Source organism: Oryctolagus cuniculus, chromosome 1 (assembly GCF_051225735.1).
Source record: "Oryctolagus cuniculus isolate XC-2025 breed Fujian yellow rabbit chromosome 1, ASM5122573v1, whole genome shotgun sequence".
NCBI classification, from domain to species: domain Eukaryota; kingdom Metazoa; phylum Chordata; class Mammalia; order Lagomorpha; family Leporidae; genus Oryctolagus; species Oryctolagus cuniculus.
This window is the reverse complement of record NC_142867.1, coordinates 126,656,871-126,668,913: the sequence shown is the minus strand read 5'-3', so window position 1 is coordinate 126,668,913 and position 12,043 is coordinate 126,656,871. Positions and strand designations below refer to the sequence as shown.

General features: G+C 42.2%; 1 protein-coding gene across 8 annotated transcripts in view; it reads left to right on the top strand.

Moving 5' to 3' along the window:
- Positions 1 to 12,043, top strand: part of OPCML (opioid binding protein/cell adhesion molecule like) — a 1,215,017-nt gene that overhangs the window by 1,101,017 nt on the left and 101,957 nt on the right. For all 8 annotated transcript variants that reach the window (XM_089314649.1, XM_089314643.1, XM_070048374.2 and 5 more), the window contains one exon: positions 1,693 to 1,818. In XM_089314649.1, coding sequence (XP_089170775.1) covers positions 1,693 to 1,818 — 126 coding nt within the window. The remainder of the gene's footprint in view (positions 1 to 1,692; positions 1,819 to 12,043) is intronic.

Sequence of the window (12,043 nt, the reverse complement as noted above, 5' to 3'; positions counted from 1 at the left end):
CAGCTCCAGCCATTGCGGCCATCTGGAGAGTGAACCAGCAGATGGAAGACCTCTCTCTCTGTCTAATCTCTCTCTGTAACTCTGTTTTTCAAATAAATAAAATAATTCTTTAAAAAAAAGAAAAATTTATCTTACATTTTTGTCTGCAAAGCAGTAAGAAACTCAACTGGAACAAAAGCAATGAGAAGTAAGAGATGAGATGAGATCTAGGTAGTTTTCTGATACTCAGCTTTGAGTGAAACTGAGAATCAAGACCTAGAGGTGGAACAAGATAAACTTTAAGACCAGGGATCAATTGTGGTTTGTAGTGTTCAAGACAAATAGACATGGTCTCAGCCCATGAGAGGAAAACAGTTGTTTGTAAAAGATTTTATTGTTGCTGTGGTCACCATCATCATCATATTGTCTTCATCATCATCATCATCACCATCACCATCTCAATAGTTAATAGTTCCTGAGTTCTTACTTTACACTAGGGATTCTGCTAAGTCATTAACAAGCAGCACGGTAAGTTCAGCTGCTACTGTCATCTGCATTTCACAATGAGGAAACCAGAGCTCGAAGAAGGAAAGGCATTTACCTTGCTCAAGATCCTACAGGAGGTAAGGGCTTGAGTGGAGACTCAACCTTGGTCAGTGGGATCCAGAGACCCACTCTGAACCACTAGGATACAATACTGTTCAAAAATACATTTCAGCGGCTGCTGCTGTGTCAGGGTGGGTTAAGCCCACACTTTCAACACAGGCATCCCATATGGGAGTGCTGTTTCAAGTTCTGGCTGCTCAACTTATAATCAGGTTCCCAGCTAATGCACCTGGGTGGGCAGCAAAAGATAGCTCAGGTGCTTTGGCCCTGCCTCCCACATGGGGGACCTGGATGGAATTCTTGGCTCCTGGCTTTGGCCTGAACCAGTCCTAGCTTTTGCAGCCATGTACGGAGTGAACCAGTGTATGGAACTCTCTCTCTCTCTCTCAAATAAGAAAAATAAATCTTAAAAGCATACATTTCATAGTACAATCTTACAGTTACAATTGTAGCAGGAAAATCAGTGAATTGTTCATTGGGCCCAGGAAGAAAGAAGCTAACTCTGACTGAGGGGGTCTGACAATTTTACTGAGTTGTGAAAGATATGTTTTAAGGCATGTGCAGAAATGCTTAGGTTAAAAAATGAGAAAGAAAAGAATTCCAGAGTGGGGCAGCCTGTGTAGTTGAAGAACCTGAAGGAGTATGCATTCTCAGGAAGTGCTAACCAGCCCAGGGTGGCTGGCATTGGGTGTGAGATACTGGAAAAGGGACTACCCCTGGTTCTGTGCAGAGCCCACTGATCTCACTAAAAGCAAGGAGCATGTGGATGGATAGGAGCTCTCGGAAGACTTGGCATCTTTCCTTTGGTTTCACCTTTCTGTCAACGTGCAGTTAATGCCTCTGTCCTCAGTCCTTTTGCGCTCTGCTCAAATACACACTTGCCTCCTGCTTCCACGGGGTATTAAACAGAGCTCCTACCATCAGGAATTGCACTGTAAATGCTGTCAATTGCCATATCCTTGGCGGATGAAGCAAGGTGAAATTTATTGTTGAGAACAATACTCATCATAAAAACATACTCTCTGCTAGTACTTGTAGACTAGTGAGCTCCTGTTCAATGCTAAGAATAATTCTCAGAGACTTCTTGTCCCCTCTGTTTTCTTACAGTTCCTCCCCAGATCATGAATATCTCCTCAGACATCACCGTGAATGAGGGAAGCAGTGTGACCCTGTTGTGTCTTGCGATTGGCCGACCAGAGCCAACTGTGACATGGAGACATCTATCAGTCAAGGGTAAAGTACTCACTTGTAGCAGGTTGTCAGGGTTACAGTGGTAAAGTTTTGATTCATATGCACAGCAGAACTTCAGCAATCAGAAACCAGTACTGTACTGGCAATACTCACAGACGCCAAGTGTTCCATTCCCAAAGACTGCACTTCTATAGAGGACATTTCAAGAGCTATGTTTTCAATCCTTCATTTGACCTCAGAAAGCTTTTATTGTGCAAAGTATAGACGACAAAAAAGCACAATAATAACTTCCAATAAGGCACTGATTTCTCCAAGTGAAGATGGATGTATCACTTGTTTAATGTCTCTCAAAGTAGAGCACTAGGGGATTGGGTGGCTGTTTTGTGCTACCGTACTTTTAGGAAGGACTGCATGCTGTGTATATGGAGCCACATCTGTTGTACCTATACATACATAGTTCATTCTTAACAGAGGAAGCATGATAGAAATGGCCAAGTGCACTGAGTTATGCTTGTGTTGAGAACTCTGTAATTGACATTAAAATGGTAGGTATGCTTTTTGCCAGCTCAGTGTGAAGGGAGCCAAAAGGACAGTGGACTATATCCCCTTGAAACTAAAATTTGCTCCACAATGAACTTCAAGAGATGTCCACAGAGGCCCCTGTTGTATTTATGCTGTTGCTAGAAAATTATACAAGACGTATGTGCTTCTTTGGGCACTAGAAAATCCAAACATAAAAACCAGTGAATAGGAAAATGTGTAGAGTATGCCTATGTGTGATATAAAAATAATATAGATCTAGGATAAAATGTAGAAATAAATCTTAATAACCTCCAACAAGACAAAGATTTGATAGCACACAGAAAGCCCTAAATATGAATGAAAGAGAAATGATAAGCATATCTTTGACTGAGTTTTCTAGGGCTATCATTTTAAAAAGTACCAAAACTTCATAATTTACATAACAGAGATGCATTTTATCACATTTCTGGATGATCCAAGGCCAAGGCGAAGGTGCTGGTAGAGTTGATTCCTTCTCAGTGCTATGAGGGAAACTCAGTCCACAGTCTTCTTGTGGTTTTCCTGCTATCTTTGACATCTCTTGACTTGCAGGTGCACTACCCTTGCCTGCACCCTCACATTGCACTTTCCCTGAATGTGTCTCTGTCCATAGCTCCCCTTTTCATAAGGACACAAGCCATTTGTACTGGGGCTCATGCTAATCACAACATTTTCATTTGAATACCTCTTTAAAGACCCGGTTTCCAAATAAGGTCACATTTCAGGGACTAGGGGTTAGAAATTCAAGGTATCATTTATGAAGAGATGCAATTCAACCTCTACCAGCTTTATCTAGATTTAAACCACCATTAACAATAAAGAAAGACAAGCCACAGACTTGGAGAAAACGTTTGTTATGCATATATCTGACACAGACTTTACATTCAGTATACTTGAAGAATTCTCAACACAATTCTAACAATTCACCTGAAAATCGAGAATGTAGATAGACAATTCCAGAAGACACACCAATGGAAGTCAGCATGGGAAGAAATGCCCAGGATCTTTGTCATAGAAACAAAGGGTAAAATCGTAACCAGATGCCAATATACTCTCCATGAAAGGACTAAATGAAAAAATACCGGCAACACCAAGTGTTGGTGTGGGAGTAGAGCAAGGGAAATTCCTATACATCCACTCTGGGAATGTAAAATGCCATAAGCACCATGGAAAACACTGGACATTTTGTTATAAAGTTAAACAGACACTTGACATTAAGACCGGCAAGTCCTTTCCTAGGTGTTCACTCAAGATAAATGGAAGGATATGTCCATAAATGTGCGCTGTACACAAATGTCTGTAGGCAGCTTCCTTCATAATAGCCTCAAACTAGGAAGAACCCAAACTACCACCAACAAGCAAGTGGATACTTTGGGGCACATTGGAACAGCAGAAGGAAATGTAAAGGACCAATAATTGATACACATGATGAAATACATGACTCTCAAGAACAGTACTCCCAGGAAAAATAAGTCAAACATTTCAAAACATGCTTACTGTTTGATTTTCATTTATATGAAATTCTAGAACAGGCAAAACTAATCTCTGGGAACTGGGATTGAGTCAGTGGTTACCTAGGATAGGAATTTAGGGAGAAGTGACTATGAAAGGTATAAGGAGTATTTGGGAATGATTAAAGAGTTCTATATCTTGACTGGTGGTTATAGGGATGTTAAAATCATAAAATGAGTAAGATCATACACTAAAAATTAGTGGATAGTGCTACATGTAAAGTAAATATCAATACAATTTATTTTTTTTTTTTTTGACAGGCAGAGTGGACAGTGAGAGAGAGAGACAGAGAGAAAGGTCTTCCTTTTGCCGTTGGTTCACCCTCCAATGGCCGCCGCGGCCGGCGCGCTGCGGCCGGCGCACCGCGCTGATCCGATGGCAGGAGCCAGGAGCCAGGTGCTTTTCCTGGTCTCCCATGGGGTGCAGGGCCCAAGCACCTGGGCCATCCTCCACTGCACTCCCGGGCCACAGCAGAGGGCTGGCCTGGAAGAGGGGCAACCGGGACAGAATCCGGCGCCCCGACCGGGACTAGAACCCGGTGTGCCGGCGCCGCTAGGCGGAGGATTAGCCTAGTGAGCCGCGGCGCCGGCCTAAATATCAATACAATTTAAAATGTAAATATAGAAAGATGTAGGTAACAGGTGCCTTCATTTCATTCCCTAATTTGGAACATTAATTACGTCAGTAGCACTTACTAAATAAGAGAGTGGGTTTGTTACCAGGGGCATGATTTAGGCTTTCGCAGTTTATCTCTATAGAAATTGAGAACATTCATTTCAGCCCCTGCCTGGTTATATAAAAGATAGGCTAATAAATGTCCATTCTTTGTGTAGAGACCTTAGATATCGAAACTGAAAACATCAGTATTATAAAGTAATATTAACAAGAATATCAAAATGTAGGGGGTGCCTCACAAAGCTCCCTTTTCATATAAACACAGCAATAGTGTATGTGCCCAAAGACAGGGGCCCATGGGAATTTTGTCCAAAAGTCAGGGAGAATTTTGGACTTATATTATAACACAATTATTTCCATCCATCAAACCAATTTTCTACGTTATTTAGAAAAGTCAGATATATTTATAAATGCTTGAAATCCCAGAATGTACTTACTTGATTCTAAATACACAGTTCTCTAGGTCTGGAAATATTTTAAAAGGCATTTTGGCTTTGTGTAACTGTTTTGAAGAAATTTTCTATAATGTTACACAGGTAACCCTTTTAAAATAGGGAGATTCATTCATATTCTCAAGCTTTTATGTAATGTAATAGTTGCAATTCAGCCTCAATAAAAGCCCAGAAAATTCTAAAACTAGGTGAGCCCTCTCCCCTCCTCTCTCCTCTTAAATCTTACAAGCCTTGTCCCACCTTGAAGTTGCCTTGGTTTTTCTGCTAGCCCTGGACTTCTCTCTGGTAGCTTTCTTCTCTGCTATGGCCCTCCCCTCCCTCAATGACATTTAAACATTTAAACTCAAGGCATTGTTTCCCAAATGTGAAAAGCTCTGGAACCTGGAGGGTTTGCAAGTTGAAAATTTGCAACTGCAGGTGGCTAGCAATGTTTATTTTTAGAAGGATCTTCCATCTCACTTGGAGTTAGGGAGTTGTTTTAAAGGCTTAGAGGAGCATTCAATAAAACTTGACATCAAACAGCATTTTTAGAAAAATTTGCTGGTTAGTTCAGCATGGAAGAGTAAGAAATAAAGGTTGCAATGACATTTCCTTTGAAATTCCAATAGGATTACATGGGAGGATTTAGCTCACTGGACAGCTGTGTTTCCGAAATGCTAATATAGTATCTGAAATGTATGGCTTAAATTTAGGCATCTTATATTACAGGAATGAATACATAAGCTTTCATTTCAAAAAGTATCTTTTAATGAGCAGATTAGTAAAGATTAAGGATAGCAATCACACTTATGATTTAAAGTAACAGTCTGAATTTATGCTACCAATCCATAGAAATGATAGATAAGAGGTAAAAATAGATGAACGAATAGATCTATTATCACAGTGGAGAATAATAATGCTAAACTTTGCTGGATCGGGAACTGTGAAGAATCCCTGAAATATAAAAGGTAGATAGATACAAGGAAGGAAAAATACAGCTTAAAATGCAAGAATGCAATATCTACTTGAAATGGCAGACAATTAAAAATTTTCTCTCACGGTTTCCCATAAGTGCATTGGTAACCGTTTAGTGCTGGTGTGCATGCGAGCAGGCAAAGTAGCCTCTACCAATACCTGTGGTGTAAATTACTCCCCTTGCTTCTTCTTTCCTGGGAGCCTCTTTGAAATAGTCTTGCTTTGCATACTCATTTTCTCATTAAAGAAAAAAAAAGTAAGTCCTTCTTTAAAAAGTAAGGAGAGGGCCACAGTGGGTTAAGCCCAGGTGAGTCCCAGCTGCTCCACTTCCAATTCAGCTCCCTGCTGATGTGCCTGGGAAGGCAGTGGAGGATGGCCCTGGTCCTTGGGCCCCTGTACCCACATTGGAGACCCAGAAGAGTCTCCTGCTTCCTGGCTTTGGCCTGGCCTAGTCCCAATTGTTGCAGGCTTTTGATGAGTGAACCAGAAGAAAGCAGATCTCTCTTTCTGTCTCTTCCTCTCTCTAATTCTGCCTTTCAAATAAATGAATCTTTAAAAAAAAAATAGGGAAAAAAGTCTGAAGACTCCCCAGGCTTTTCTCATTTCCAGATTGATTATGCAACCAGAGATCCCCAATCTCCACAATTTCTTTCGCAATATTGAAAGTGTGCAGGATTCCTGGAGGACATCTCCCTCCCTTCAGAGAAAGCTGGGGGTTTTATGGGATCACAATTAAGTGTAGTGAACATCTCCAAGTATTGTTCTAACCACATGTTCATATGGGGTTTTGCGGTTGGCATGCAAACTGCTGAGCATTGGACCATGTATTTCTTCTTATATTTGGATATTAAAAACCATGCCTAATTGTTTTCAATACCAGATAATGGCTCATTAAAAAGCATAATATTCATAAGGGCTTGCTAGAGATTATCGCACTTGTTTAGCAGCCTTCACGTACAAAGACGTCTGCACTGAATGACCTGCAGGTCAGGAACGAGGGTAAATGATGGAATCGCAGGCTGCTGCTGCCTCAAGGAATTTTGCACAGGAAAGAGTAAGCAGGTCCCCAATCAGGCAAGCAAAGATGCATCTGTAAATCAACTGGGTATCAACAAGCATTTTCTGTTCCCTCCCTGGAGGACAAGAGAAGGGAATCCCAACAGCACAAACTGGGAGACCCTTCTGGGCATGGGAGTGATGTGAAAATGAAGATGCTGAGATGGCAGAGATGGAGGGGGATTGACCAGCTATTGGTCCAGGGAGGTTGTTGTTCCCTCTCATCGTGCCACAATAATAATCCACTGTAATGCGTTACTCAGCTGGCCTCATTTTCCATGATACGTTTGGAAAGGCCAGATGTTTGGGGAAAATAATAAAGTCTTCTTTTCTGTCTCCTCTCCGTGGAGATTTTGAGATGACAGCCGTTCACCTGTGAGTGAGTTGCTGGTACAATCTCCTCACGCACAGTGATACCTCAGGGAGCAAGCGAATGAGTTATTTCACAGAAGTGAATTTTCCAGCTAACCGAAGCTGACTCCTTTCTGCATTGACTTAAGTCATTTTTAATGGAAGCATTTTAAAAATGTATTATGTTCTTACCTGTCTCCTTGAGTCTAGTGAATACAGTTAGCCTCATCTTCACAACGTAACATCAACATTATACATGTCAATTGTTTGCCTCTTGGCCTTTGGGGACCGGGGTAACTAAGAATAGAGCTCTTAAATACTGTTTACATTCTTGGGTCTGTTGTTCATAGTGCCTCTATGTTTCCTTCCTTCCCTCCAATCAGACTAGAAATAATCAATTCTTCCTACAGTTAGTGCACCTGCCTTTTAGCAGACATGCTTCTTCTGATTATCTGCTTGTAATTTTTCATGATCAAGAATCCACATAACCACAGTGATGAGTCCTAAGGAACAGCTAGTGATAGGAGAGAGAGGACCTTTTCCAAGGAGATGACAGCTTTCCTGAATGTGATAAACAACACTGAGACTAGCTGTTTGGGGGGTGGGGGATATGAAGCTGAGTTTTGTTCCGGATGGAAGAGGCAACTAAGGTAGGGATATCCCATGTAAATGAAGAGTTCATACTGCCAGCAAATTCCTCATCCATGGTTCCAACTTGATTGCACAGTTCTTGTCATTGTTTTGAGGCTAAGAAATGTACTGATCTGTGACTCTGCCTACTGCACTTTTATTTTTCACACTAGAAATGCCTGAGAAAAAAGTCTTACAGGAAATCACCACATATTTAACACCCGATATAAAAGAAGCAGTAACGTGCTCCTATGTGCAGGTGTCAGTCCCTTTGGGATAGTCATGTTAGCTCATCACGAGAACATGGACCTCAGCATGGTCTGGACCCAGGCTTGAAACCCGGGCTGAACTCCGAGGCAGCTGACTGGCTTTGGAGATATTTATGACAAATTTCCATTATTTTAAAGATCAAAAAATGAATGGAAAGCATGTAATAGTGCTGAACACTTATTAGATGCTCAATCGTTCTTTCCAAATTATCATTCTGCCAGATTTTCACTCAAATATATTCTCCAAATCCTGGTAGTCCACTGTTAGCCTGGAAACTGGGTGCAATGACATTGAGTGCTACCTGGATGCCATGCCTTGCTGTGTGTGTTTTACGTGTGTTCACTCACTGAATGCCCCAGGACCCCCAAGAGATAAATGTTTCTATGTACTGGTATGCTTCTTCTGTCTCTGAATCTCATCCCTTGACAGTCCTGGTTATTCATTTGGTGATGTAGTGATTTGGTGTTTGGTTTGGTTTGGTTAGCCTAGAAATTAGAGAGCATGGATCAATTTTATTTCTACTAGTCAAACCATCCTATTGTCTTTCATTGTATGAGTGGCTAAACAAACCATGATACAGCCACACCATTGGGTACTACAAAGCAATATGAGGAAAGGAACTATTGGCACACTCCAAAACTCAGAGAGACTCGAGGAGCCTTGTGCTAAATAAAAAGAGCTCACCTTCAAAGGTGCATACTGTGTGATTCCACTTTTATAACGTGGTTCACATGGTAAAATTATAGAGATGTGCAGGGCAGAAGAGGGAGGTCTACAAGAGAAAGCAGGAATCTGTGCACAGGAGTTTGTTGTTTAGTGAAGCAGTTAGAACAGCATCATATCGTGATTGTTGTGGCAGTTCTGTGAATCTACTTGTGTGATTGTCGCTCCCCGTCTTCGTGGAGGAACGACACAGGACCCTGCGTTGTTCTTTCGTCTGCTTGGCCCTCCCCAGGTTTGCTGCTGGTTCTTCCCGGGTTGGCTACTGACCCTTCCACCTCCGTGGAAGGGCGGTTCCCCCTAGCCACTTTCCCCACTTCCGCAGGGCAGCGGCATACCGCCGGCTGGCTCTCTCGGGGGCTGCACAGGTGTTCCTTCAAATAGATGTTCCCCTTAGATGTTCCTCGTGCATGTTGTCTCTCTCCTCCTTTATAGTCCTCTTCCGCCAATCCCAACTCGGCTGCCCACACGCCGAGTACGCTGCTCTCCTCCAATCAGGAGCAAGTCCTACAGTTTATTGGTCGAACTGGAGGCAGCTGTGTAGAAGCTGTTTTTCTCCTCTCCCAGCGCCATATTGTGGGGGAGCAGATGCATAGAATAAGTCTTAATTCCAGTAACTTAGTCTAGTCCGAGTTGCTCCCAGTTGCTCCCCACATGTGATGAAATGTTATAAAACTCTACAGAAAACATAAAAAATAAGGACATTCGAACATGGGTGAAATTCATGTACGCTCCTTAGCATAGCCATGTAGGACACATATCCAAGATGCCACTGCTGGGAGAGTTAAGTGATGAGTGGATGGTACCTGTCTGCTGTTTTTGCAGCTCCTTGTGAATCAATAACTCTTCCAAAATAAGACAGTTTCAAAATAGGGATGGTTAGTCAAATGGATCTTTAGTGTTCCGCTGGTTGTCTATTCCTATATGTGCTTATACCGGAATTTGTGTATTAAATATTTTCACATGAATCATCTTAAGTGAGCCAGCAGCTCTCTAAAATAGGTCAGAGAAGGAATATTCTGCCTGTTTCACAGATAAGGAAACAGATGGCAAGGTTAAATAAGGATGAATGATTCACAGCTAACTAAAGTGGCAGATCTATGAAAGGAACCCAGTTCCTGATTTTTAAAGTCAGGAGCTCTTTGTGCTGTACAAAGATGGCTCCCATGGCTTGAGCTGGAACAGGTACAATGGGACATGATATATATAAATATATATTCTCAAATTCTGCTTGTTATCTGGGGCACCCAAGGGTGCTCTTAGCTCTCAGCACCACCAGTACTCGCTTACGTTTCCCTTCCTGACTCCACAAATACCATCCTGTGTCTAGGCACTTACTTGCCTCCACTCTGTCATTCAAATGAAAGCAGAACCTCCAAATCAAAACCACATTCATGCCATTGTCTGGTGTGTGTCCCTGTTGTTCCTCTGCTTCAATTAAAATAAACCTGCTGAGATCTTCCAGCCTCATTTCTCTGCCAAGCCATCCCAGGTACAAGTTCCAGCCAATAATAGGAATTACCTATTAGTTGACCTGCTGTACCATTCAGTCTTGCGACGACTTCTTTGTCTCTCTCTCCAAGGCAGCCCGGATTCTTATTTCTAATCTGAAGTCATGTTTGGAGCCTAATTAATCCCTGGAGTGTGAGAAAGAGGTGTCTGAGATGAGAAATCAAGGTTATACATATCTTGCTCAGTGGAACAGTTATGGGCAAACAAGCTGTTCCTCTCACATTTTTGCAAAGCAAATTTATGTTCACTAACTTTGGTTCTCGTTGCAAATGAGAAGTGTGTGAAGGTCTAGCAATGCGCTTTTCACCATATGGGTACCCATATGTTTTCCCCCTTTGCTTGCGTACATTTCGCTTTGGCATGCACATATGCCTGTATTTTTGCAACTTAACAATATTAAAACTAATCCCATTTATGCTCCTTTTGGGCGAGTTGATTGAGTCATAAATTCCTGAGAATCTCTTCCTTGGGAGGCCGAAGTTCTTTTGTGTGCATTGCGGGAGGACAGAGCTAGCCATCCTGGCAGGCGGGTGTAGTCAGACAGTATCACTGTGCAACTGATGGCCCTGACCCAGGCTGCAGAGAGGGAACTTAACCTTGGAAGATATAGGGAAAGCTGGGGTTGACACTGCATAGATAATGACCCTCTCTCTACCCTGTCTCAGAGCCAAAGCCCTCACTAGGTATTAGATAGCAACTAGGATACCTGTCTAAGGCTCCAGGTGATAAAGCTTATTTTACAACCATCATGAGTCTTGAGGTGTGTGGTTCTTGTTGTACAACCACACTTCACATCCCCCACACTGAGTTGGAAAGCTATGCATGTCAGAAATAGGGTGGCTAGAAATCAGCTTCATTTTGAAGTAATGCTTTATTTCTACGCTGGGCATTTTAGAAAATAAGTGTAAGAATGGATATCAACACGTATCATACTGAGTGAAAAGTCCAACTAACTCAAATGTGAAATTGGAACTGGAAATGTTGCCCACTATTCTCTAGCTTTATCTCTTATGCATTAATTCATCCATCCATTTGAGGCATTACTGCATAGTTGATTTCCCTACTACAATGAAGGTATGTGAGTTAGACACGATTCCTGCCCTCAAGGAGTTTATGGTCTAAAGAATGAGCGAATCCACAGCATATAATCTCCAAACCCAGTGACTGCTGTGAGGATGAACAACAGGGCAGTGTGATCCAGTCTAGGCTGAGTTTTCCCTGAGACAGTGACATTTGGGATGGTGTCTGAAGATGCATAGAAGCCAAGCTCTAGGGAGTCTTGGGTATGCACATGTGCTGGGACTGGGCTGGCTAGAAACCTTTCAATGTCGAATGTCCTGGGGTGAGAGAGAGCTGGCTCTCCATTAAAGAAGAAAACTATGTATGAATGATGCATGCACAGCAAGAGACAATGGCCTGAGAAGAGATTGTCAGAGAGGAGACCCGACCCTGCAGAGCACTCATGGGCTGGTCTTTGTTCTGGGAGCGCTGGAAAATACAAAGATTCAATAGGAGAGCTTGGAAAGAGGATTGTCACGGGGCTGGGTTTTACTAGGAACATATCATTTCTGATC